Source organism: Salvelinus sp. IW2-2015, linkage group LG23 (assembly GCF_002910315.2).
Source record: "Salvelinus sp. IW2-2015 linkage group LG23, ASM291031v2, whole genome shotgun sequence".
In the NCBI taxonomy this organism is placed as follows: domain Eukaryota; kingdom Metazoa; phylum Chordata; class Actinopteri; order Salmoniformes; family Salmonidae; genus Salvelinus; species Salvelinus sp. IW2-2015.
Window position 1 is genome coordinate 32,968,380 of NC_036863.1, and position 27,677 is coordinate 32,996,056.

The 27,677-nt window shown below is 40.6% G+C and overlaps 1 protein-coding gene and 1 pseudogene across 2 annotated transcripts; both read right to left on the reverse strand.

The window, feature by feature from the left end:
* Positions 1–2,008: 2,008 nt before the first annotated feature.
* Positions 2,009–20,682, reverse strand: LOC111950725 (A-kinase anchor protein 1, mitochondrial). 2 transcript variants are annotated; one of them, XM_070434559.1, is made up of 11 exons: positions 20,454–20,682; positions 15,336–16,812; positions 14,640–14,824; positions 5,181–5,307; positions 4,938–5,062; positions 4,681–4,858; positions 4,391–4,541; positions 3,140–3,207; positions 2,990–3,063; positions 2,824–2,882; positions 2,009–2,698 (listed from the first exon to the last, which is right to left on the reverse strand). In XM_070434559.1, the coding sequence occupies exons 2-11, from the start codon at positions 16,780–16,782 to the stop codon at positions 2,635–2,637; spliced, it is 2,478 nt and encodes an 825-aa protein (XP_070290660.1). In that variant the 5' UTR covers positions 16,783–16,812; positions 20,454–20,682; the 3' UTR covers positions 2,009–2,634. The 2 variants fall into 2 exon arrangements, with proteins under 2 accessions (XP_070290660.1, XP_023824328.1); XM_023968560.2 differs by having other exon boundaries at positions 2,009–2,697; positions 2,820–2,882; positions 20,454–20,680.
* A 359-nt stretch (positions 20,683–21,041) lies between these two features.
* The window catches only part of LOC111950158 (neurofibromin-like), an 82,045-nt pseudogene continuing 75,409 nt past the window's right edge, over positions 21,042–27,677 (reverse strand).

Sequence of the window (27,677 nt, forward strand, 5' to 3'; positions counted from 1 at the left end):
AAATACAAATGAATCCTTGCACTCAGCAGCACAATCAAAACATGAAGTATAGCACTGACTTGAGTTGAGCATCATGACTAAAGAGAGCATTTATGGAGAGCAACGTGAGGAGACCTTTGCTAATCCTTCAATCTCTCTCCACTGTTGGTGGGTGAGTGAGTGTGCTATTATAAGCAGCGAAGATAATGGGGAATGACAGTGTGACTTCATTAATCAATAGGGGTCTTGGATGAGCCTCCTCATAGTCCTGCCCTCCGATTATCTTTTTTTTTTTTTATATATATATATATATATATTTTTTTTTACATGCCTCATGCCTTTAATTAGTCTCATCAAAGACACCAAGGAGTGCATGCTGCTGCATTATTATGGGGCCTTTGCTGGAAAATTAATGTGCACCACAGGTGATTTCTGAAATCCTCCCAACTCCCTCCCTATTATCCTATCAGCAGAACAACTCTGACTTCTGAACTGAAATGCCCAGACGGCATGCTGGAAGACACAACTGTCACTCAGTCTTCAATGTACACCACTGKCAATTATAGTGAATACAACAAAAAATAATTACCATATGTATATAATATTTTCATTCAGTTCCAACTCAAATAACYCAACAAATTTGTGGTGAAACGACCCTTAAATTAAAACAAAAAGTAATGACCCCCCCKAAAAAACTGGATAGAAGCTGATGAAAGAGAAGACTAGGAGTTGCAGAATTAAGATACAATCGAAGGATGTAAAGGCAAAGAAACAGAGAACACATCTTCACACATATATACAATTTTTTTTTTTACTGTGTTAAATTCAAACATGGGATGAATCTAGACAGAAGTGGATTACAAATTKATTTAGTTTTCCTTCAGACACTGGCATGGTTTCCTGTATACAGTATTAATTCAGAATGGCTCTAATTTGGTCCTGCAAGTGATTCATTCCATATTTCAGTTGAATGTGATGAGTAGTTAGCTGCAAAATAATAACGAAGTCTTCAGCTGCCTTGAACGATGGGCCTACCAAGTTGCCTCACAAGTAGACAATGTTTGATTACAAATGTAACTGCGGAGTTTATATATAACATTTAGTAGTCACACACGCTCATTCTTTACACAGTACTCAATTGACAAACATTTGTCTGTGCTTATCAAGACAACAGGTGCTCTCTGTATTTGTAACACTCCCGGTCTAGTGCTTGTCTAATAGGAATAGCAAAAACTAAGCCTTTGGCGCCATCTACTGAATTCACTAGGTTCTTGTTTATTCATTCCATCATTCCCCAGAACATCCACTTCAAAAACTACTCATAATATCAGAGACATACAAATAACTGAAGCTCTCCCTTAAAACATAGATACAAACACTCCGGGGATCAAAGCTGAAGCACAATAACCCTCAGTGAGTTTAACAGTCCAGACAAGTTCCTCACGGGCACTGGTTGACCAAGTCAAAATGTCCTTCTCTACAGAGCCACAATACACTGAATGTACAAAACATTAGGAAAAGCTGCTCTTTCCATGACAGACTGACCAGGTATATCCAGGTGAACACTATGACACCTTATTGATGTCACCTGTTAAATCCAATCAGTGTAGATGAAGGGGAGGAGACCAGTTAAAGAAGGATGTTTAAGCCTTGAGACAATTTAGACATGTGTTGTGTATGTGTGCAATTCAGAGGGGCAAGACAAAATGTTTAAGTGCCTTTGAACAGGGTATGGTAGCACAATCAACAGTTTCCCCATGTGTATCAATAATGGCCCTCCAGCCAAAAGACACCTGGCTAACTTCACACAACTGTGGGAAGCAATGGAGTCAACATGGGTCAGTATCCCTGTGGAATGTTAGTCCATGCTCCAATAAATTGACGATGTTCTGAGGGCAAAAGGGCGTGCAACACAATATTAGGAAAGTGTTCCTAATGTTTAGTACACTGTGTATATTTAGTTTGGACATCGAGGTCAATATACAAAAGGTTCCTGAATTTGTGTATCATCTAACAAACTCACAAAATGTACACAACATGCATTAATTTAATGAGATCTGATTGAAGTCAATACAGACTGTAGCTACATTATACTGTACATCTTACAACATAACAGTCTGTGGCTATGGTCAAAGTGGAGAACTCAGAAAGGACAGTTCATCTTTATTTAGTTTCTTAATAGGATTGGATCCATTGAAAACAAAACAGTAATTTGATTAATCATGAATAATATTGGTCAAAAATCATGTAAGCATAATTAACAAACATTTATATAAGGGTGGGGGTGTAAATAAAACTTCACAAAATAAATACATCAGAAAGTGTACATGATGATAAAGAAACAACAAGCATGAACAGTCGAGTTGAGAAGGAAGACATTGTTGTGCCCCAACAGGGCAGCAGTCCAGAGGATGGTACTGAGGGGGTAGAACGGTGAAAGACTGCAAGACAGGGGCCATGTTTGAATACTTCAGATATCCAATGTTCCTTCCTACCTTCCTTGAAGTAATCACAGATCTAAATTGGTAGATTGGTGAGGGTAATAGGGCTGGTAACCTTACTCACACATATACAATCCCTTAGAGATCTGTGCTTAAAAGGGAGAGAGGATACATTTGAAAACTATCCAAACAGGGCCAGGATTGGTCTTCACAGTCAGAGGCAGTCTACCCAGCTACACAGTCCGTTATCCACCAGAGCACGGTTCACAGACACCAACTGGAAGACCAAGAGAAACATTAGCAACATGAACCCATTAGAATACCTTTATAAATTAAGAGGTTTAACATACACATAGTTACAAACAGTGGATGCTTTAAAAAATAAAAAGTATTGCATACCTCTTCTCCTTCAGTTCTCCATATCTGTACCAAGGGAATGCCACTGGTGTGACAGTTTGTGACCTGGGGAGTGTGCAGATACAGGGTAAGAACAGAGACTACCTTTCCTTATTGTCATTGTGCTGACTGTACACCAGCAGAAGGAGACATATCCATGCACTTTCCTCTACCTGTGCAAGTAGTGGCAATCCTTGTGTCATTTCCTCCAGTGCAGATTTGGCTGCAGCGGAGAACCCTTCTTCTCCTAGTAGATAGGGAAGAGATGTCAGTGATATGAGAGCATGAACTTTAATTGATGTTTAAATACAGCTGAAACATACCTGGAAGGGGTGCAATATGTTCCAGGATCGCCTCAGATCCTTGGAAAGGCAAGGCAACAAAGTCTGATCTGTGGGAAGACCAACAGCAAAGTCAATCCCACGTTTCCATAGGAAAAAATGTGCAGATCAAAATTGAGCTTTACTGGCCATAACAAATATATCATATTCAAAATATTGGGGCTCCCAAGTGGTGCAGCGGTCTAAGGCACTGCATCTCAATGCCAGAGGCGTCCCTACAGACACCCTGGTTCGAATCCAGGCTATCAKAACCGGTCGTGATTGGGAGTTCCATAGGGCAGCGCACAATTGAACCAGTGTCGTCCGGGTTTGGCCGGTGTAGGCCGCCATTGTAAATAAGAATTTGTTCTTAACGGACTTGCCTAGTTGACGTGTAAGGTAATGCTTTCTTTAGGACTACCCACTGCCGATTCATTGACACCATATGGAAATGACTACAATAATTATGCAAGGAGGAATGAGCCTACCAAGTGAACGTTGGCTCCTTGCATAATGCATGTCTTTGTCCAGCTGGCTTGTAAATATTCTCTGTTTCAGTGTCAATCTATTTACCCACTTATCTGTGCCTCCATCCTTGGTACAGTAGCTAGTTAGCTAGATTGCTTAAATTATTTGCAGTTTAAGCAAACTACACGATGAGGCATTGGAAGTAATTTTACTTCCTCTAAATCAGCATTTTCCAACCCCAGTRCTCCAGTACCCCCAACAGCACAATTGTATTTTGTAGCACCAGACAAACTCGCCTGATTCAACTAATTGAGGGCTGGATGATTAGTTGACCAGTTGAGTGCACTTGTCCAGGGCTGTGTGCACTGTTGGGGGTACTGGAGGACTGGAGTTGGGAAATGCTGATCTAAATACTCCTCTTTGGTGGACAATTCTGTGTCAGTCACAGACTTACAGGCGAGGGAAACTTTGCTGGCCAGCACCAGTTGATACATTGAAAGTGTGTTTGCGAGAGTGTGCTCTCAAAACCGACCGGCAGAGTAGAGAGATGATGCTATTGAAAGAACCTGAACCAACCTCCATGAATAACCAATGTGATTTATAGAGAATGTTGATTATTCAATAGAATATTTTCTGCTGGACATGTTTTTATTTGGTCGGATTGTATGCATAAAAATAAATAAAATCATCCAAAAGACGGTTTTACCAGGTAATGGAAACACTGGTAAAATCCAACATCAACTTCTATTCCAGTTATATTTAGACTCCCCACAGTGAGTGTGTCACCTGATCTGGCGGAGGGTGTCGATCTTCACCATGACATAGCCTCCATAGTCCACATAGCAGAGCTCCACCTCCTTGGTTTCTTCATAGTAACCCATCACCTGCGCTCTCCACCAGGCACCCTCAGGCATCTGGGCAGCACAGATCACTCCCACTGTGTGTGTGTGTGTAAGAGAGAGTGTGTGTGTGTGAGAGAGTGTGAGAAGAAAACATTTGAGAAAGGAAATGACACTACAGAAAGAGACTATCATCTGAGGGTAAGGAGTCCCAATGCCCTGGCTGTGCATGCCTACCTTCCACTGGGGCCGGCAAGGAAGGGCACCCTGGGTGAGAGTAACACAAGCTCATCTGTTGGTCCAGGCTGCGGAGAGCATGGAAGGTGGGGTGTGTGTGCTGCTGGAGGAACACATAGTTCCCAGAGGCTACTTGGATCACGGTTACCTCAACTGTCACCCTATGGGGAAGCAGCAGCTGAGAGAGAGAGAGGCTTTTAGTCAAAGCACTACCCACAGTTCCACACTACTTCAGCCAAGCAGAAGATACTACTTACCCAGGATGTGATGGGGAGAGAGGGCAGGCTGGCCACTGGAGGATGGACATAACAGCTGGTCACATCCAGATCTTTGAACTTCTTCCTGATCAGATCCAGAGCACAATCCACCTGCTCCTTTGACCCTGGAGGAAACAGAGGGACAAAATGAGCAAGCCACAAGGGGCAATGCAGCTACCAAAGCCTAGGTGCCTGACTACAAGTGATGTTCTGTTGTGGAGAGCCAGCGTCTCATGCACTCACCCTCTATATGGCAGATCTGGAACTCCTGGGTGTAAGGCAGGGTGGCGATGAAGATGTTTGCTCCGGATGTCTCCTTCAGGTAGCTCACATATCGCCCCTGCTTCCCAATCAATCTCCCAACAAGATGCTGTCGGACAGTGAAACAGAATTCAAAGAGAGATAATCATGCATAAGTTCCTATACCATACTAGGTGTCTGTGTGTGTTTTTCTCTGAGTGGCATATAGGCTGTCCATGTCACCCTTTGCATGGCTTGCTCTGATAACATGTGCTCAGCTTGCTCAGACGTAACCAATTCCACCGAGCACCTCTCAGAGTAATTGGAAGGAGAGGTCTGTGTGTGTGTGTGTGTGTGTGTGTGTGTGTGCCACAGATCAGAGTCAGGCAGCATGTCCTTGAGTGAGAACATGAGGACAGTATGGCATCAGCAGGCTTGCAGCAGGATTCCCATTACACACTACCAGACCACAGCCCCAACCACCGTTCCCCATAGCACTACGAATCAGAGAGCTGTACCCAGTTCAGCGGAGTCGGTGACTTCTGGTATATCAAAATAAATAAATATTGCAGCACTTGAATTATTCAGCAGTTTTTGATTAAGTACAATACCATTGGAAATGAATATTGAAAGTTACATTTACATAGTTTATTCCTAAAACTTCCTGTGGACCACACATTTGGATAAATAACCCATGTCAAAGCACAGCTTTAAAAAGGTGTCCAAATCAATAACCAATATGCAGAAACAGTTTGTGATATTGAAAACCTAAAATGTAACATCTACACATGTAACAATAGTATTTCAGTCTTATTTCTTTTTTAAAGCACAAGCACCAACCACTTGTTTTGACAAATGTCAATAAGTCATTCAGATTGATTAGCGGGTGAAAATCTGGTTGTACACCCCCACAACAACAACAAAAACATGGAAACGGGAGAAATCTTTTACCTCACTGGTTAGATGACAATGATCAAAATCCAGAATGTTGGATTTTGATACGGGGGTCACCAAAACAGAAACGCAACACTTTTGRAAATGACTTCTATCGATATCACATTGAAATCAATAGAGTGACAAAAATGTTTTAAAAAGATACAGGTTGCACATCCTGTTAAAAACAAACAAAAAAAACACGGAATCTGTGAATAATTTATATATCACTGGTAAAGGACAACTTTTAGAAGACAGCCAGCTACATTTGGAAGTGTTGCATTTTGATCAAATCAAAGTGTATTGGTCGTGTACACAGGTTTGCAGATGTTATTGCAAGTGCAGCGAAATGCTTGTGTTTTTAGCTTCAACAGTGCAGAAATACCTAGCTAAATAAATACTCACAATACAGAAAAATTCTAAAATAAAAAAAATATCAGAACGAGCAATGTCATAAATATATTGTTATAATGGTGTGTAAAACAGTATATGAATAGAAACGGTGTACAGCAGTCATTATATAGGATAAGCCTTAACTAGAATACGGTATAAAGTGAAAAAAAAAAGACGTACACATTATTAAAGTGACCAATATTCAATGACTATGTACAGTGCCTTCAGAAAGTATTCATACCCCTTGACTTATTCCACATTTTGTTGTGTTACAGCCCYAACCAATACGATTCTCACCCATCTACACAATACCCCATAATAACAAAGTGAAAACATGTTCAACTTATGGAAAATTAAATACAAAAATACCTAATTTACATAAGTATCCACACCCCTGATGCAATATCATTTTTTATATTTTTCATGTTTTTCAGTCAGTCTGTTATATCTGGAGTATTTCTCCTGTCTTATCCGGTGTCCTGTGTGAATGTAAGTATGCTCTCTCTAATTCCCTTTCTCTCTCTCTCGGAGGACCTGAGCCCTAGGACCATGCCTCAGGACTATCTGGCATGATGACTCCTTGTTGTCCCCAGTCCACCTGGKAGTGCTGCTGCTCCAGTTTCAACTGTTCTGCCTGCGGCTATGGAACCCTGACCTGTTCACTGTGATTACTATTATTTGACCATGCTGGTCATTTATGAACATCTTGGCCATGTTCTGTTATAATCTCCACCCGGCACAGCCAGAAGAGGACTGGCCACCCCTCATAGCCTGGTTCCTCTAGGTTTTGGCCTTGGGAGTTTTTCCTAGCCACCGTGCTTCTACACCTGCATTGCTTGCTGTTTGGGGGTTTTAGGCTGTGTTTCTGTACAGCACTTTGATATATCAGCTGATGTAAGAAGGGCTATATAAATACATTTGATTTTTGTTTAGGGGTGGATCAGCTTTAATATTGTGGATAGATTATTGCTTCCATKAATGTAATTGTCTGCATCATTTCCAATCCCCCATATATTTGTTGGGTAAAAAAKCATTTTTTTATTTAAAAAATATATACCTTTATTATTCCCCGCAAACCCTACCACCCCTCCCTCAATTGGAGTAAACTAATAACACTTAGATTATGTATAAACTGAAAGTAGAAGCCTATTTTACAATAGTTATATTTTGTTTTTAGTCCCATTTCTATTTGCCAACTGTGCTGTGATGCTTCACAAAAGTACTGAACCTTTATATTCTCATAGTTTCTACAGATTGTAAATTAAAAGAAAAAATGTTTCTAAAATAATGTTGTTGATCGATTGACTAGGACTTTTCAAAATTACCCAGTATCTGCAGAGTTAGTTCRAGGTAAATGTTGTAATTCTTCATCCATTCCTGGACCGGTGACCAAAAACGAGCTACAGTACATATGGACTGTACCAAAATGATCTAATGACTCTGCCTCCTCACAGCAAAATCTGCAGAGCTGGGAAGATTGTATCCCCCATATAACATTCTTTTGGTTGCAAGAATTTAGTATAATACATTTAAAAATGGGAAAATTTTAAGTTTTGAATCTGGCYTCATTTTGCGTGTCAATTCATAAACCATGTGCCATGGAATCGGTACATCAAATTTCTTCCCAACTATTTTGCCATTTCAATGGCACAGCTGTCATTTTTTTGGGTCCTTAAATGAAACTAGTATATTTGTATTTATCGCAATTCTCTTCAACCATTTTTGGTCTTTAATGCAGATGAATCTCCAAAATATGTTTTATTTTTTTTATTTTTAAACAAGCCATAGAAAGTTGGTTGCAATTTCAATTTAATCCACCTAAAAAGACAAAACAAATAATACAACAAATATTGTGGTTTAAACTCAAATACAGACAAGTTCTTTACTTTTTCGCCCTTCCACTTGCCTCTTCCATTTTTGTAGTAATGCTGCAATTAGTTGTAATTTTGGGTAGAGCAGACATTTCCATATGTCTGTGTTAGCTGCATGTGTGACATACTGTAACTACACCAGTCCTATTTATGATATAATTTACAAAGATTATACCTTTTTTAAACATTTTATCAACAAAAAAAAAATCACAGATTGATTGGTCAGGCCAATGTTGAACAGTCCTTACCACGGGAGCTTCCTGTTTAACTTTCTGCCTATAGATGGGGAGGAGCAGAATGGAGGCGTGATTTGCCGAAGGGAGGGCCTTGTTTCTGTCCAGGAAGGAAAAGTAGCAATGAGCCAGGGTCCGTGTTGCACAGGAGATGTGCTGACAGAATTTCAGTAGTGTTTTCCTCAGACTTCCTTTAATAAAGTCCCCAGCTACAATAAATGTGGCCTCGGGATATGCAGATTCCAGTTGGCACAGTGCAGTGCAGTTCCTTTAGAGTAGTCGTGTCGACTTGGGGTGGGGTGGGCGGGGAATATGACCGAAGAAAATGATCATCTCGGGAGGCAATGCTGTCGGCATTTGATGGTGAGGCATTCCAGATTGGGAGAACAAAAGGACTTGAGTTCCTGTACGTTATCACAATCACACCATGAATGTTAGTAATGAAACAAACTCCTCCGCCTCTCTTATTCTGCCCAGAGTCCTTTCTGTCCATGTGATGGACGGATAACTCTGCTGGCTGAATGGATGGGGAAATATATCCGGAGAGTGCCATGATTCCATAAAACAGTATGTTACAGTGCTTGATGTCTCTCTGGAAGGAGACCCTGAGCTCATCTACTTTATTGTCCAGGGAATAAACTTTAGCCAGTAATATACTCGGAAGCAGTGGATGGTATTAAAGACGCCAGTCTGACTAGGGCCCCAGTCTTTCAACCTCTGAAGTGGGTCGCCAGCATACAATCTACCTGCAGTGAAGCCACTCAACATTTACATTACATGATCTAACTAACTCCCATCCAAAGTGACCCACAGGAGCTACCAGGGTCAAGTGTCCCACCCAAGGGCATGTCGACAGATCTCCCACCAAGTCAAAAAGGGCGACCCAAACCAGCGACCTACCAGCCACCGGCCCAAGCGCCCAAACACCAGGCAATCAACTGCCCCCCACAGTTCAGAGTTCTGCCCCAATTAACAACATTTCTAATAACTTTATTTCCAAGAAAATAATTTCTTCTTAATTCTTGTTTAAGGAGAAACCTAAGAAATAGCAACTTTGCCTAACTTTCTTCTTAAGGCTACAGTAAACTGCCATTTAAAAAAAAAGAAATTTAAGGTTTTGTGAATCTGGACCCAGTTCCCTACCTCCTCTCGCTGCCACCTGCCTCCTCCATTTTGGGGTAATGCTGTAATCAATTAGTTGTAATATATTGGATTGAGCAGACCTTACGATAACTCCATGAAAAAGACAACTACCATTCCAATTTAAAAACAAACATTTCCCATAGATACAGGTCTTTTACCAACCAGTACATTTGAGTTCAACCATAATTTGTTCTATCATTTCTGGGGGATGAAATTGAAAGCAGCTCTGCAGTACTTGTTTGAAAAATAAAGATATTTTGAAAATTAAATATTTTTCAATTAAATCGAAAATGATTTTTAAACCATGGATGAGCTTTTCTTAGTAATCTACTTGAGAGCCATTTGTGACACGATTCAAGAAACTAAGCCTATGTCGCAAGTCACAGGAGAGCTGTTTGAACGTAACAAATGTTTTATCAAAATGCTTTTTTTTGGCAGAAATGCATTCTCGAACAACTTTGATGTGCCTTAATATCAAACTTATGCCATCTGTAAATACGAATAAAATTGTTCAATTACAAGCTTAGTTTGTTTAGCCAAAGAAAAAGTGGAATTCGAGTATGATAGCTAAGGAGAAAACACCAGTCTGGATTACATGGTCAAACTAAGGCAACCATGCATGGTATCAGACCGGAGATGCGTCAAACCATGATGTATACTGGTAAGATTCAGATATTACACGTTTCTAATTTTGACACAAAGTGGTTTCATTTCAAGTGTACTGTTAGCTAGCTAACGTTAGCTGGCTGGTTCTCTAGTTAATGTTATGTATATGATCTTATTCTTCGTTTCTCAGACACTAGCTATAGCCATATAACCTAGTTGGTTAGCTACCTGCTGATTCATGCAGGGTAGTAACGTCATGAGTTGTGATTATGGTCCATTATTTAGCTAGCTAGCAACATGTCTTAACAAAAGACTCCACTAAATTTGACAAAGCATTTATGTCAAGTTAAAGTGTACTGTTAGCTAACTAACTAAAGTTACGTCATGCGTTGGGATTCATCGTTTACCTAGCTAGCTACATTTCTTAAAAGAGGCGTCTTTGCGTGCAAGAGCGCAGAATAACTGATGCATTTTTGAATGCTCAACACCCGTTGAATATGTCCGGTGTCAGTAAACGTCGGCAACAAAGCGTAATTCAATTGTTGCCTGCAGCACAGTTCGTCACCAACGCTCTAGATAACATGAAAAAAGCCTATCTAGCTCTGCTAGGGCGAGTAAAATGGTCAGAGTGGGGTGTTCTCTTATTATGTGTCTGGAAGTAGCTAGCCAATGTTAGCCAGTGCTTAACTGTAGTTGTGATGTCAGAGCTTTCCGGACAACTGTACTTATTGGCCAGAGGATTCAGTGTGTGCTCTGAGCGCAAAACCACAGAGAGCGATAGGGAGAGTAATGTTCAATGAGCTGTTCGCTCTCTGATGTCTGGAAGTAGCTGGCAAGATAGTACAGAACAGTTGGATCAACCCTTAAAGAGATGGGTGGGACTAAGGCTTAAGAGGGTGTGAAAAATACTGAATGGGTGTAAACACAGAAGGACTCTCCAAAAATTGTACCAAAACATTGAAAGACAGTTCGCAAAAGTGAGTTTAAAAGTTGTTCAACTTTCAAAGCAGAATTACTTTCCCATTGTTTCCACAAATGCAGTGTATGATATACCATTTTCTAGCTCCGAGTCTCTACTTTTATCCAATGTAAAAAAAAAAGACATTCAAATGTTGATACATAAGATCAAATCTAGGTGGTGAGTCACATTTTGGGTTCAAGTAAAACTTTTGTGAAGCTTTTAGAGAGATGTTTAGTGCTTTTATAAATTTCAACCCACCCAGTTCATATTCATTATATAGATGGGCACAAAATACGTTTTACTCACATGATTTGAAAAACAAAAAAAATCAGGAGTAGGTAGCACCATACGTAGGTGAGTAAATGGCGATATGACTAAGGAGTTAGACAGGTATTTACCTCTCCATGGCAGGATCTTGTTTATTTTACTAGTTTTCTATTCAAATTCATTGGAGAGCTCATTTATATATTTTGGGATATGAATACCAAGTATGTCTCCTTCACCATCAGCCCATTGTATAGGTAAAGTGCAGGGTAAATGCAAAAGTTGGTACACTTATCATAATTAATTTAGTCCAGATGCCCAAAAAGTTTAGATCTTCAATGAGATATTGCAGGGATCTAGCATCCAGACTTAATATAGCACTTGAGTCATTGGCATACATGGAGACCTTTGTTTTTAAGCCTTGGATTTCTAATCCTTTGTTGTTATTTGATCTGATTTTAATAGCTAGCATTTCGATCGCCATAATGAATAGATATGGTGACAGCGGACACCCTTGTTTAACTCCGACAATTAAGCTCTGAGAAATAGCCTCTATTTACTATTTTACAGCCGGGGTTGCTATACATTACTTCTACCCATTGAATAAGAGACTCCCCGAAATTGAAAAAAATCCAGGCATTTAATATACTAAGGCTGGATTTTATATATAAAGGCCTTTTCAAAATCTGCTATGAATACCAGGTCTGGCTTTTTAGATGTTTCTTGTTGTTCTATTAGTTGTCGTACATTATCTCCAATGTATCGTCCATGTAAAAAACCTGTTCTGAACAATACCTGGTAAAACTTTTGTTAAATCACTCATATCATTACACGTTGAAAACAATAGAACAGGGGCAACACATTTAACCAAAAAGTTCTGTTTAAACATACATTATACAAAAGCCACTGGGAAACTTGGAATAACCTATACAGTGCAATAGGAAAGTATTCAGACCCCTTGACTTGTTTCACATTTTGTTACAGCCTTTTTCTAAAAATGATTAAATATGAATAATTCCTACATCTACACACAATACCACATAATGACAAAGCAAAAACAAATTAAGAAATGTTTGCAAATTTAAAATAAACAGTATTCAGTCCCTTTGCTATAAGAACCAAAATTGAGTTAATGTGCATCCTGTGTCCATTGATCATTTTTTAGATGTTTCTACAACTTGATTGGAATCCACCTGTGGTAAATTCTATTGATTGGACATGATTTGGAAAGACACACACTCGTCTATATAAAAAGGTCCCACAGTTGACAGTACATGTCAGAGCAAAAACCAAGCCATGAGGTCGTAGGAACACTCCGTAGAGCTTCGAGACAGGATTGTCGAGGCACAGGTCTGGGGAAGGGTACCAAAACATTTCTGCAGCATTGAAGGTTCCCAAGAACACAGTGGCCTCAGCATTCTTAACTGGAAGAAGTTTGGAACCACCAAGACTCTTCCTAGAACTGGCCGCCCGGCCAAATCAATCAGGGAAGAAGGGCCTTGGTCAGGGAGGTATAATAATAATAATAATATTGATCTGTTTTAAGCAATTGATCGTGTGATCATGTTGACTATAAACTTTTATACCAACATCCCCAATTGGAGGTAAAAAGGGTGTAATTCCCCCCAATTTGATGTGGTCAAAAACAGCAGCTTGTGTAATGTAGTATCACATACTGTCCACATCATGGAATGTATAGCATAATAAAAATGTATTAGACATAGAAAAATAAAATATCTTAAAATTAGGTTTAGTAAGATTTTTGTAGTATGTGTTTTTAATAAACACACTTTTACATGACCAAAAGTATGTGGACGCCTGCTCGTCGAACATATCGTTCCAAAATCATAAGCATTAATATGGAGCTGGTCCCCCCTTTGCTTCTATCACAGCTTCCACTTTTCTGGGAATGCTTTCCACTAGATGATGGAACATTGCGTCGGGGACTTGCTTCCAGTCAGCCACGATCATTAGTGAGGTCGGGCACTGATGTTGGGCGATTAGACAATTCATCCCAAAGGTGTTCGATGGAGTTGAGGTCAGGGCTCTGTGCAGGCCAGTCAAGTTCTTCCACACTGATCAACAAACCATTTCTGTATGGACCTTGCTTTGTACATGGGGGCATTGTGATGCTGAAACACGAAATGTCCTTCCCCAAACTGTTGCCACAAAGTTGGAAACAAAGAATCGTCTAGAATGTCATATGTGGTAGCAAGAAGATTTCCCTTCACTGGAAATAAGTTGCCTAGCCCGAACCGTCGGACTGCCAGACAGTGAAGAGTGATTCATCACTACAGAGAACATGTTTCCACTGCTCCAGAGTCCAATGGGAGCGAGCTTTACACCACTCCAGACGACTCTTGGCATTGCGCATGGTGATCTTAGGCTTGTGTGCGGATGCTCGGCAATGGAAACCCATTTCATGAAGCTCCCGACGAACAGTTATTGTGCTGACATTGCTTCCATAGGCAGTTTGGAACTCTGTAGGGACAGATTATTTATTTTACACGCTACCGCACTCGGCGGTCCCGTTCTGTGAGCTTGTGTAGCCTGCCGCATTTCCACTTCACAATAACAACACTTAAAGTTGACCAGTGTAGCTCTAGCAGGGCAGATCTTTTACAAACTGACTTGTTGGAAAGGTGGCATCCTATGACAGTGCCATGTTGAAAGTCACTGAGCTCTTCGGTAAGGCCATTCTACTGCCAATGTTTGTCTATGGAGATGGCATGGCTGTGTGCCCAATTTTATACACCTGTCAGCAAACGAGTGTGGCTAAAATAGCCGAATCCACAAACTTGAAAGGGTGTCCACATGCTTTTGTATATATAGTGTATATTTCTCACTAGTTCAACTATGTAGAGATGTAATTTTTTTTTCCCTAAGCACAATTTAACTAGGTGCTCAAGACTATAGCGTCCAACATTTGAAGTCCCTACTACAAGCCAAAGAATTACCTACATTAGAGAACCTAACATGGCAATCAGTAGCCAGAGAAAATATATTATCAATAATGTGGTGAAGTGATGAGAGGGTTAGACAGGGGAGGTAGACTCACCTTTGGCACCTCTATGTCCCAAACAGTCGGTGGCTGGCTGCTGTTGTAACTCTGGACGTATTTTTCAATTTGCTGATCGGTGTTCAGCAGTTGACTTAGCGGACTTGGACTGTTGATATGCTGGTTGTCCCTGGCTTCGTGTTCAACGTAACGGTCTACAGAGTCCATGCTGTTCACACCAGAGCCTAGGGGCAGTACGGACCAGTCACTAAAAACAGTCACTTGTGTTGTGTACACAATGTAACCTCGCAAACACAGCAGCACACAAAACACCCACATACAGCAGTAACAGGGGAGAAAGAAAAAACATTCTGGCATGGTGAGAGTTCTCTTACCTGAAAATACTGCGCCAAGAAGGCAATACAAAAAGTTAAATTAGCATGCAGGGGAATGTTCCCTCATCATCAGCTGTAAAAACAGTCTACGGTATGGTGTCTAGCTAGTACTGGGACTAAACCAGGTTCACATTCTGTATGGGAACTCTAGCAGCTGCAGGCTAGAGTATGCAAAAGAAAGATATTTCTTCACTGCAGTAAAATCTGTCCTGAACTCATAAGGCACAGCTAAAACAGGACACCAACCACTGGTGTGTGACAGCTACACAGCAACACTAAGAAATAAAAGAGACAGGTCAGCTTGGACAGAAAGATACTGACATATTGTGAGAAATTGAAAATCTGCTATGAGGCGACTCACCTGGAACAGCCACCTCCTCTGTCATGTGACCGTTAGGGAGGGCCATGCTGGTGGCCCACAGTCCTTCAGCGGGTCCCCTGGGTGGTTGCGGGCTCACACTTGGGCTCGAGTCCTCGCCACTGGAGCTCTCCTCGGAATGACCTGAGCTGGAGCCAGAATCACTTACTGCAGAATCTTCTTCTGCTAGCTCTGCCTGCTCAGTCTCAGCTCTACTGCTGCAGTCATGTTTCACATCCTCATAGACTATAGGAGATGAACATATGTTCTCCCTGCCAGTTGTTGAACACTGATCTTCCTGCAATAGACCAGGCATCTCTCTCCCAGTCTCACTGTTACCCATTGAGATGATATCTGGGGATGTGAAGGGGTCCCTGTTACAGAGAGGCCCAACATTATGTTCTAGCAGGGTCTTTTCCTTCAGGACTTGACTCACTGCTACTGAGACCACGTCAGTAATCAGACTTGACGCCAGCTGGTTAATTTCCGCTGTGTTACTCCTGCTAAGTTCACACTCCTCAGACTGGTCTTTCTTCTGAGGTGACCTCAGAATGCCCAATGGCTGCCTTGAGGGGGACACCTGACTGGTAAGGAGGTTGATGGGGGAAGCCAGACAGGAGTCATCCTGTAGACTTGACTCACTGGTTGGTTCTTCCACAGCAGGCAGGATAGATAGGTTGTCTTTGGAGAGGAGGCAGTTCTCAGCCAGATTGGTTTGAGGCTTCATCTCTGCAAAACAAAATGTAATCTTGTCTTCTCCAACCTCTCCCTCTGGGTCCAGTCTAACCTCCCCTGGGTCTAGTCGAACCTCCTCTGCAGCCTCTTTGTTGAAAATTCTGTTTGTAGTGTCCTCCAGCGTCTCAGAGAGTGGCGGTGCGTGTGGCTTTAGGCCTGCACTCTCACCAGGGTTAGGATTAGAGCCTAGGTCAAAGATAGAGGAAACTTGTTCCTCATCAGAGGATGGCTGGTGTTTCCTTTGTAATGATAAATCCTTCTCAGGTCCCTCCTGGGCTTGGCTCTTAGGTGCAGTCACTGGGAGTACTTGAGCTGAAGACTCAGTTCTCTCCGTAACGGGTTTCACAGTAGCAGTATCGAGGCCTCTACTCAGACACTCTGCAGCCACAACCCTTTCCTCCAGTTGTGATTGGCAGAGCGGGACGTTACCCAGCTTTGCTGCCGCTTGTGTGTTTGTACAATCAACAAGCTCCTGTTCCACTAACGACCTCTGCCTCACTGCATACCTGTCCCGATCTGTCCCAGTGGAGTGTCCGTTCCCCACAACACCGATACCTCTGTCTCTGGTGGAGGAGGACAGGTGCGCCTGGTCTGTGGTCGTCTTATCCTTGTCAGTGGGTTGTTCTCTCTTCCGAGAGGTGTACCACCACAGGCCTAGGAAAGCCAACACTCCCGACAGGGAGAGGACCAGAACGGATTGAAGCCTCAGCACCATCACCTAATCTCCTGCTGCTAACAGCAACACCTGAGAAGACATACACAAGTTAACACCATAGAAACTAATCACAACACGCCCCGTCTCTTTACTTCTAGCTGGGCTAGAAAGGTGTGAAGCACTGATGATAAAACTCCATTGAGGGGAGAGCTAAGGGGGCATGGTCACACTATTCTAGTTTAGCGAGAAAAACCCCTCTGTCTCCACCACACCACCCCTCTGAGCAGCAATCCCATTACCAGCCAGGCCATAGTGACAGCATCTGGTTGCAGCGAACAAAGCACACGTGTCACGTTACCTTCTGCAGAAGTTCACTCTGGGAAGCTGGGTCTGGGGCTAAGGGGCCGGGCCCTGATTGGTGCATTACCAATAGAAACTCTCTCATTATTACCTACTGTGGGGGGAGAATCAACTATCCCTCATTATCTGTGTTATAACTAATAGGCTAAATATCAGTAATTATGTTGCCCAATAGTTTTTTGCCACAGAACAGAAGATTATACAGTGTAGCAAGCTAGAAGTATTGTTTGCAGTTTGGCCAGACCCTGACCGGCTGTCCTACATGCAGGTTGACCCAAAACCTTTTGGTAGAGAATTATAAAAAGAGGTGAGCATGAAAGGCATGCCATTCCTTCACAGATCCGGTCAGTCCAATGAAACAACGCAATGGGCTACATTGCAGTTCCACTTAAGCCTGTGACCTTCAGGTTTTGGCATACGGACAAGTTGGCTACGCCTCTCGCCAGGCATGCCAGCCCTACCGTGACATATGCAAAGTCTCAGAGGGCCGTTGTGTGACTTGACTTTGACCCTCATGGAAGAAGTGCCAGGCAGGGTGTGTTGTGGCAAATACTCTAGTACTCATCTTCAAGGAGGAAAGCTCTAATTTCCTAGAGTTCGTTTCAAGTTCCACTGAACAACGGAATAATAACCATTAATAGCATCAAACATCTGAGCCACGCAAATGTATGGTTCTGAAAACTAATGCCTATAGGCTACAGCAGTTCATTTATGAGCGTGATCTTAGAGACTGGAGAAGAGTAGCCTAAATGTTTGACAAACAAGCAGGATCATGTGACAGTCCTGTCTTAGTATTCCTCAGAGGATTTCCAAAGCTATGCTCAATATCCATTTCCATTTGCAGGGCATCCTCTCCACAACCAACAGGAAAGGGGAGTGATAGGCCTAACGTCCCATGCTCAGCAATATCTACCCTCAACTAGCCCTCTGAGTGCAGACATTGAGAGCTAGGGATTATAAAAGGTTCTATCTGCAAAAATATGGAGATAATTGGCTTTAAAGGCATACTTCAGGATTTTGGCAATGATGCCCTTTACTTCCCCAGTTAGCATGCTAGCAGATAGCGCACTGACTGGAAGTCATTGGGTAACGCACGTTAGTTAGAGGTAGTTTCGCGAGTCAATGCTAACTTCCATCATACTGGATACAGACATAAAAATGGTATCCACAAGTTCATCGGACTATGGGAAAGTAGATAAAGGGCCTCATTGCCAAAAAAGTATCCCTTTAAAGTTCAGAACCCTCATTGGTTTAATGTGTCAGCAATCTTTCATCTTGTATTCTTCTGAACATGAATCAGGGTATTTAAAGTACTATGTCAGGTAGAGAATATTGAACAGAACAAAGCTATGTCAATAACAAAAATTCAAAAAATACAGATAGAACCTTAGTCCTAAATGCATAATTTTCCCTCTGCTGCACAGCATGACCACAGCACAGTCAATAGTAATCCGACTGTGGTCTTTGACTAAAGTATGTTTGTTTATATTGAATTCTAGGCTAAACTTATGAATCGATAACATTGGTTGAATCCTTGTAAGGAATAGTAAATTATTAACATGCTCCTAGAAGTTATGTTGCTGTTCAATTTTGATAATGAATGTAACATTAAACTGAAGGTGGTGTCAGAAAAGACGAGACAGTACATGGCATAGGAAAATAGCAATGGTACACATCGAAACAGTTTCTATTTAATGCCTAGCTAATTACCCTAACAGGATTGAGGGACCTCTAGCTATTTGCATTAGGTCAAAAAGTCAAGTCAGCAAGCATGGACCCACTGAAATAACTAGCTTTAAAAACATTGGCTAGTCAGACCATTACTACTGATGGCTGATAGCCGTAGGCAGAGTAAAGCATAGCACAGAATTTCCGGCTATACTTCCTCATTTCCGGACTTGGAAAACAACGTAGTTGGGTCAGGTGGTCATTAAATAAAATAATTGTTTTGTTCCATGAAGTAAGCCAACAATGTGTATGTCGCCATCTTGTCTACTTCAAWTCTTCTCATTTGTCAAGACAGGCTAGTGTTGTTAAACGCAACGCTTGATTTCTAGATTGCTGTATGTCATGAGCACTCTTTGGTGTGGACATCCACCTGTCTCAATCAATGAGACAAACCATCTGCAACTAGCCATGGAAGTTTAGAAGACATGCATTGTCTTCCAAGTCAGGAATTGAGGAAGTATCGCCAAGTAAAGGCTGGTCGAAAATTAACTGTGCTATGCTTTACACTACCTAAGGGCCGCAGTTTCGCAAGCAGCACGGTTCGTGGTGCTCGCTCCCGTGACTTCGTGAGAAGTATCAGTAGCTTTATGAGGCTTAATTCTGGCATGTATCACCCCCCATAGCGCATGGTTGACCAATGAGCAGAGTTCATATTGTCAACCAATCAATGTTTTAATGACAACATTCAAGCTGAGCTGACAACCAGGACCGCAGGAAGGCGAATTTTCTCGCAATTCAGTTGCCATTTACTACAGCCCAGCTGTTCCTYAAGGCGCTAACAGATATCAACTGCTATTAGCCAGCTGGAACAGTATAACTTTTTTAAATTTGACCTTTATTTAACAAGGCAAGTCAGTTAAGAACAAATTGTTATTTTCAATGACGGCCTAGGAACAGTGGGTTAACTGCCTTGTTCAGGGGCATTACGACATTTTTACCTTGTCAGCTCAGGGATTCGATCGTGCAACCTTTKYGTTACAAGTCCAACGCTCTAACCTAACCACAAGGCTACCTGCCGCCCCAAATGGTCTGACTAGCCAATGTTTTAAAAGTCAAGAGAACCTGTGTTCCGAGTTTGATGGGGCTGATAAAAACTAAACATGACTGAATGGCACTCAAATTGGTGTACACAGGCAGCCCAATTCAAATATTTTTTTAAAGAATATCAGAATTGGGCTGCCTGTGGTAAACGCATCCATATTGCACTAACAGCTATCCAACTATCAGCATCACTTTTTCCCCCAAAAACGACTGACATTTCATCCTTCGTTTGCACGGCCGAAATATAACTATCACCAAATGTTAGCCTCCGCAGTTGTCATTCTGACCGGCTAATGTGTTACATGGGAATCAGGTTCGTTGGACCACTCGCTAGTTAGTTAGRTAGATTGTTACTAATTAATACAGCGCTAACCTTAGCTAGCTCCCACTTTAATTACCGCAGTTAGAAGTAACTAGCTAGTTAAATACAGATAAGTTAGCCAGTTACCAGAGCAGAGATGTTTGCGGATCATCTTTACTTGCAACAATCGAACGTTTCCTCTGGTTTCTCCCCATTGACATACAATGCATTTGAAAATGGTGCAAGATCAGGTTGATAGTTAGCCAAACAAACATGTTAAGGTAGCTAGATATCTACTCACCACGTTTTTAATATCCCGCTTAGCTATATAACAGCACACCAGTAAATTGCTCTAGCTGCCTCTTGGATATGTCCACCTGTTTCTTTCAGCACACAGTCACTCTTAGAAGTCCAGCAGCTTTGCTCCAAATACAGCAGCCAATCAACCCTCGCGATAGTATTGCCCAGGGAGGGAGACTGCATGGTTTCATAGGTTGTCACTTCCACAACCAGTCAAAATTGGGTAAAACCTACCGTAAAAATGTATGGGGAAAAAAACATTAATTTAAGGTAAGGGTTAGGCATAAGATTAGCAGTGTGGTTAAGGATAGGTTTAAAATCACAGTTTAAGAATACWATTTGTAGAAATAGGAGGGTTTGGGTTTAGTCATAATTCTGACTTTGTGGCTGTGGTAACTAGTGACGACCGGTTTCATGCGCATGCAGATGAGCATAATGGCGGAGTGGCAGGTAGTCTACACCTTTTATTTTACCATTAATGACAATGAGGTGCAGAGGTAGAGGTTAGTAATTTTTTAAATAATGAATTAAACAACCATCAAAAGCACACAAATGCTATGATCTACAAGTATGACACCAGCAGCCAAAGTTTGGACAGAAATTCTTTATTAGGGCAACATCTGTAAATGTCAGATGAGGACAGCAACCGATCATACAGTGGAGGTTTTAGAGTACACAGTCATCTATATCCTCGATTTAAACCTTTATTTTCCTCAATATATTTAATGACACAATGCAGTGACATGGTGGACAGAGGTTATCATTACTAACACTAGAATCATTCAATTTGTATGTTTTACATGTACAGCAACTAACTGCTTTACAAAAAGCTAAATAATACAATATATCATCACATGTATTTACAGTGTAGTAAATATACCTTTATCAATTTTTACACAAAATTATTTACAGAGGTGGAGCTTACTGCATAAAAAATGAGGGAAAGAAACAGTAAAACAGTGGCCAATGGTTAAACATATTTTGCATAACCTTGAGATGTGCCAAATTAGGAGATATCACACCAGCGCAAGACACAATTGACTTCAGTTGAGAATGATGAAAACCTACAATACATTTACAGAGAGCTCAGTCTACCTTTCGGAGACCGTTTCTGCTCCAAATACTTTTGTCTGTTAATGGTGTGATAACAGGTGGTAGGGTGCTCTGCATCCAGAACTTTTCAGCTTTCATTTCTATGCTTTATCATCTTAAAAGGAAGACCGATTGGCCATTACTGTATATTAAAGCAATGTTTGAGGAGAAAAGCTATTTTGACATTGTTTTATCCTTGCATTGAACAAAGTGGTTAACTGATATCTATAATACTGTCTCCCCTGAGCTACTGCTAGTACATTTTAGAGCCTTTAAGTGACCATTTTCAATTTCACATGAACAGAAAAATGTTCAATTCACTCAAATTAGGACAATTCTTTTCAGTTCTTTAAAGTGGCACATTTCCATGAAGTAAAAGCAAGGCAAACACATTCCCTCTGGCCTACTACCCTTTATGAAGAGACACTGAGAAAAAGGGATCCATTGAATATACAAAGTGTGCTCTGTCTGGTATACACTAAAATAAATACAAATAAAAACAGTTGGTTGGGTTTACCCTTCAAAGCATGAGCTAGAAACAGAGATCTGTAGTTCCTAAAGTCTGATGAGGCCAGAACTAAATAATTAATAATTTTACAATACACACATCATAGCACATTATGAAGAATGCTGTGGTTATAATTATCATTAACTGTACAAAAAGCACATACAAAAAGAAAACATTGTGGTTTGCATTGATTCATAGCTTGGTCCATCTCTTTCACTACTTGAATCATCTCTCACCCCCATATGAAAGCAAACTAAGTTGTGGATTAGTACATTAGACTTCTCTCAGAGGACTGTTTATCAAACACAGTAGTTTCCGAGTTTGTGTGTACTATATTGCAGTTCCTAAACTTTGGTTTCCTTTCATCTTTTAAAATGTTGTGTTTGGTAAACTTGTTCCATTTGACTTCTAAAAACGTAATTTTTTCCCTTTCCATGATGAGGAAGTGCTTCTTCTAGACATATAGCCTCCTGATTCAAGTATATTAACGTTTGTAAACAAAATCTAGGCATTGGAATCAACTTCATTACACAAGGTTCATTACCTCTCAACAGCACCAACACACTTTGATTTTGGAAAAAACTAAGTGRGCACATTGTTCATTTTCTTGTGGTCATCATGTCCAATCTAAACCAGATTAATAGAATAAGAAAACAAATGTAAGTTTGAGCATGGTTGTTAATTGTTCAAATGTCTGGATGTAGGTGAAAAACTAAAACTGTCAGTCTTCATATCCTCCCTTCCCCCATCTCTATACACTGACTCCTACTCAGTTTACATAATTCACTTAATGCACACGCTGGCCTTAGACATTTTTGACTTGCTTTTGCTAATGGAATTGTGTTTGACCCCAGGATTAACATCAATGTTAACAAGCACACTTACAAAAACATTCTGAAGGAGTTGGCACAAGCTTCCAAAACAACCATGACTTCAGAGAGACTCTGTGTATGGCACTGGTTGGTTTCTTGGTACACAACCTCAAACAGCAGAAACTAGGAACCAGGCTCCACGAGGAAATGGAATGGTGTGACCAGAGAACTCCTCTGCTGCCTAACAAACTGCACCATGTTGTTAGAGAAAGGAACGTCTCTGTTTGCCACACGTCTATCTGTGCAAGGCCTACTGGACCAACTGCAAAGGCTGAGAGAAAGTCAACAATGATAAAACTACCGAACAGATTTGCTAGTCTTTGGTGCAGCATCCCAGGGCCTGCCGTACTGCATCATGGAACTGACCCCTATGCCTGCCTAGACCTTTACACATGCCACACTACAGACTAATGAGGGGAAGACAATGGCAAGAGAGCCAATAACACCCTGTACAGCTGTACTCCCAATACACACAATTCTATCTGCGAACAGACAGCCTAACCATAGTCTCAATCCCGCACAAAGTTATTTTTTGGCATCATTTCCTTATGCTGATTTTAAACATGGAGAACACTATTCAGCAGGTGTGTGTCTTGAGGTGATTAATTACAACCATAGTTTCTTTAATTAATCCATATTTCAAATCTTTCAAATTAAATCAGACTTTTTGCAATGATAAAATTCAAAGCTCACTAAAACAAATCACAACTATGTCATTGTAATTACTATATAACAAATACCTTATTGTACTATTTACATCATGAACAGGGACAGATTTACTAAAGCTTTTGAACCAGAACATAATTGACACCAATTTTCCTAAAACAAAGATAAAAACAAACATAAAAGCCATCACTGTTCTGACTTCAACATTTCATTCACTCTTGAAAAAACAGGTGCACATGCACTTACTCTGCAAATCTGGTCCCTAGTGTCATGGAATTTGTGTGTGAATACTTGTTTTGACAAGAGGTACCGAATGTTAATGTTTTACATAAATATTTAACCATACAAGGCAATTATCAGGCAGCAGATTAATAATGCCTGTATGCTTGTCATTCATAAGGTATTGTTTACAATACTTATAACTGTATATATAAATATACATTTATTCAGAGTAACCATCTACAATACCTTTAATGCTGTATGAAGCAATTTTTTCATTTCTCATTTCATTATAAACATCTGAAAACCCTAGAAAAGGCACACAATGAACAAAACAACCTCCCAAGTGTATGGTTTGTATGTGTGTTTACAGTAAATTGGGACAAGAATGAAACAATTATTACTGAGAAAGACTCCCACTATAGATATATTTCAAATCTCAAAACTAAGGACAATTTCAAATGTCCAATCCAAATTTCCAACATTGGACAATATCTATTCCTGTTTTCCAGATTTTCCTCCTTTACTTTCCTTGACATAGTGTTATAAAACGTGAATAGGGTGCTGATTAAAAGCGAATGCTCTGAAACCTGCAGGGCTGCTGTTCTCCAACACCAGAGTGGCCCACCTGGCAGGTTAGCGTTTTTTACATCACAAATCTTGTTCTAGAGGCAGCCCCACAGTGGTCACTAGCTGGCACAGCCACAAAATCATAAAATCTAGCACTAACCTTAAACACACTGCTAACCCTAATCTTAAATTAAGACCAAAAAGCACATTTTTGTTTTCATGAATTTTTACAATATAGCCAATTTTGACTTTACAGCTGGGCTATCTAAGGGGAAATCGCTCAGTTCTGCCTCCAGGACAAGGCTTATGACAATAAACATCAACCTGCCGCCTAGTTGGCCCTCTCTGACTCATGTGGGAATAAAAATACTGCCTAACAGAAATCCCCACAGCTTTGACAATCACTAATCAATAAAGACACATGGCTTGGCCATCATTAGATTGTCCCTGACACAGCTCAAAACAGGGCCAATTGATAGTCCAGCCCTCAATAGCACAGTAAACCACTAATGTCTATTGTTGGTCATGCTTTTCACAGATGTTGCTACTACAGGAGGGTTTAGGGCATTCAGCGATTTCCTCCACAACGGTGTGTGTGTGTCAGGGTACTGCTCTCCCTCTGTAGCGTCTCTCTGGTGGGTGAGAGGGATCCCTTTCCTCAACGCTGGGTCCCAAGGCACAATGCCTCTTCATGGCTATGTGTCCCAATGAGATGCATCTGCAGCTTGTCCTTTGATCTAGTTCAGCCCCATTGGCAAAGCTCTCTCAGCTTGAAGAAAAATGTCCTACTAACACCACTTAGAAAAGGCAAAAAAAAAAAAAAAAAAAAACGTACAAGCATGTTGAATTACAGAAAATTGTGCAAATCACAGAAATGGTCTTCTCGTAATACTTTGTCATTATGAAACAAAATTAAAACCAGAAAGAAGCAAGACAACAAAATGGCTTCAGACACTATGTTCCCTACTTTTACTGCTGTGTTGTCAATGTCAATGCTTTCTTTCAATTTATGCTGTTTTAAAAAAAAGATTCCGATGTGGTTCAGTATGTGACACAAAAATACACAAAACATAAAAACCGCCAGACTCTTTCTCAATGACATCTCATACACTGACTGTTTCATAAACAAAACTGCATCATATTCAAAGTTCTTGATCGTCAAGCAAATATGGCTGACTGGACAGTTTAGGGTAAAAAACAAACAAAAAAACAACAGAAACTGAGGAGAATCAAGGCTGAGATAGATAGATAGAACGAGAGATAGAAAGAGAAGAGGAGAGTTGGAGTAAAAGTGCAGCATGATGACTGGCGTGGGCGACCCCAGTAAGTGGTCCTAGTGGTGGGCCTCTCTCATACGATCTTCTTGATGCTGGGCCGTTTGAAGCTGCCTGCACTGCGCTGCTTCTGCACCTGGCTGGCAGAGCCGTGGCGCGTGCGTCCGCTGTTGCAGTGACCCGTGGTTGGAGAGAGTTCCACATTCTCCTTGTCGATTCCTGCCGGAGGACACACGCCAAACACAGGCCATCAGGTATAATGTGTCACACTAATACATTAAAACTATTCTATAATTCTAAAGTAATGCAAACGCTTTTAAGTTATCTACCTGAAAAACTAAATGTAAATGTAATCTACCTTTATATGGCTATCAATACTGTAAAAAACACAGATTCTAAAGCTACAAATCCAACAGCAGGGGGAGCAGTGAACCCATGTACCAATGGCTGAAAACAAATGCACCATTTCTGACCTAAGTGCCCCGARTTCTGCAAAGGATTGCTCTGTATTTTGAACAGTGGTGAACCATGAGGGCCTTCAGGGAAGGCCTAAGGATTTATAAAAAATATATATATTCTTTGAAATATATATTTTTTATTTCTATTTAATCTTTACAATAAATATAATGATCTTCTGATTTCATCTCTTCAGTTTGTGTTTTCTTTTCAGTTTGGAAAGAGAAGTGTTAACGGTGAAGAGAAAGAAATATCCAATCAGGATTTTCTTTGGTGGTCTCTGGGTAGAAAAATCTAGCTAGCTCAGCCAGCCATTGGCTAAGTCTTAAGAAGCTGTACATAAGGCCTCTACCATTCAACTGTATCAGAGCAGAATTTTGGAGTGACAGTGGAATGAACCAATCATAATTTGGCTTGCAAATGGTGGGACCGTTGAGAAAATCTTGTGGTACAAGCAGTAGTTTCCCATAGTAATGCCTCAAACACACCTATAGTGTCATTGCACAAAATGGTATGCAGCATCATCTGGATGTGTGCAACAAAAGTTAAAAATTCAGCTTTTCTGCTACCATTTCTGTCAAGCCATCTACGCATAGAATTTGATGCATACTTTTAAAAAATCCAATGTATGCACCACACAGAACCAGTGGTGTAAAGTACTTAAGTAAAAATACGTTAAAGTATTAAAGACATTTAGGGTTCATCTGTGCTACACTATTTATATTTTTGACAACTTTTACTTCACTACATTCCTAAAGAAAATGATGTACATTTTACACCATACATTTTCCCTGACACCCAAAAGTACTCATTACATTTTGATTGCTTAGCAGGAGAGGAAAATAATCAAATTCACACACTTATCAAGAGAAAAACCCTGGTCATTCCTACTGCCTCTGATCTGGCAGACTCACTAAACACAAATGCTTCATTTGTAAATTATGTCTGAGTGTTGGAGTGTGCCTCTAGCTATCTGTAAATAAAATAAAATAAATAGAAAATTGTGCCATCTGGTTTGCTTAATATAAGGAATTTGAAATGATTTATACTTTTACTTTTGATACTTAAGTATATTTGATACTTAAGTATATTTTAGCAATTACATGTACTTTTAATAAAGTATATTTAAATCCAAATACTTTGAGACTGACTCAAGTAGTATTTTACTGGGTGACTTTTACGTGAGTCACTTTCTATTAAAGTATCTTTACTTTCACTCAAATGTGACTATTGTGTACTTTTTCCACCACTTCACAGAACGCACTGCAACTGCATCTGCAACGCAATTCTGCAAGGCAGCGTTCCATGGGAAATTAATGTACTTCTGGTGTACCAAAACGCAATAACCTGTAGGTGTGATCGAGGTGTAACACTAGTAATGTTAGCTAGCTTGTGTTGTAGTAGTGTGACAATGTTAGCTAGCTTGTGTTGTGGTAGTGTGACAATGTTAGCTAGCTTGTGTTGTGGTAGTGTGACAATGCTTAGCCTAGCTTGCTGTTGTAGGTAGTGTAACAATGTTAGCTAGCTTATGTTGTAGTAGTGTGACAATGTTAGCTAGCTTATGTTGT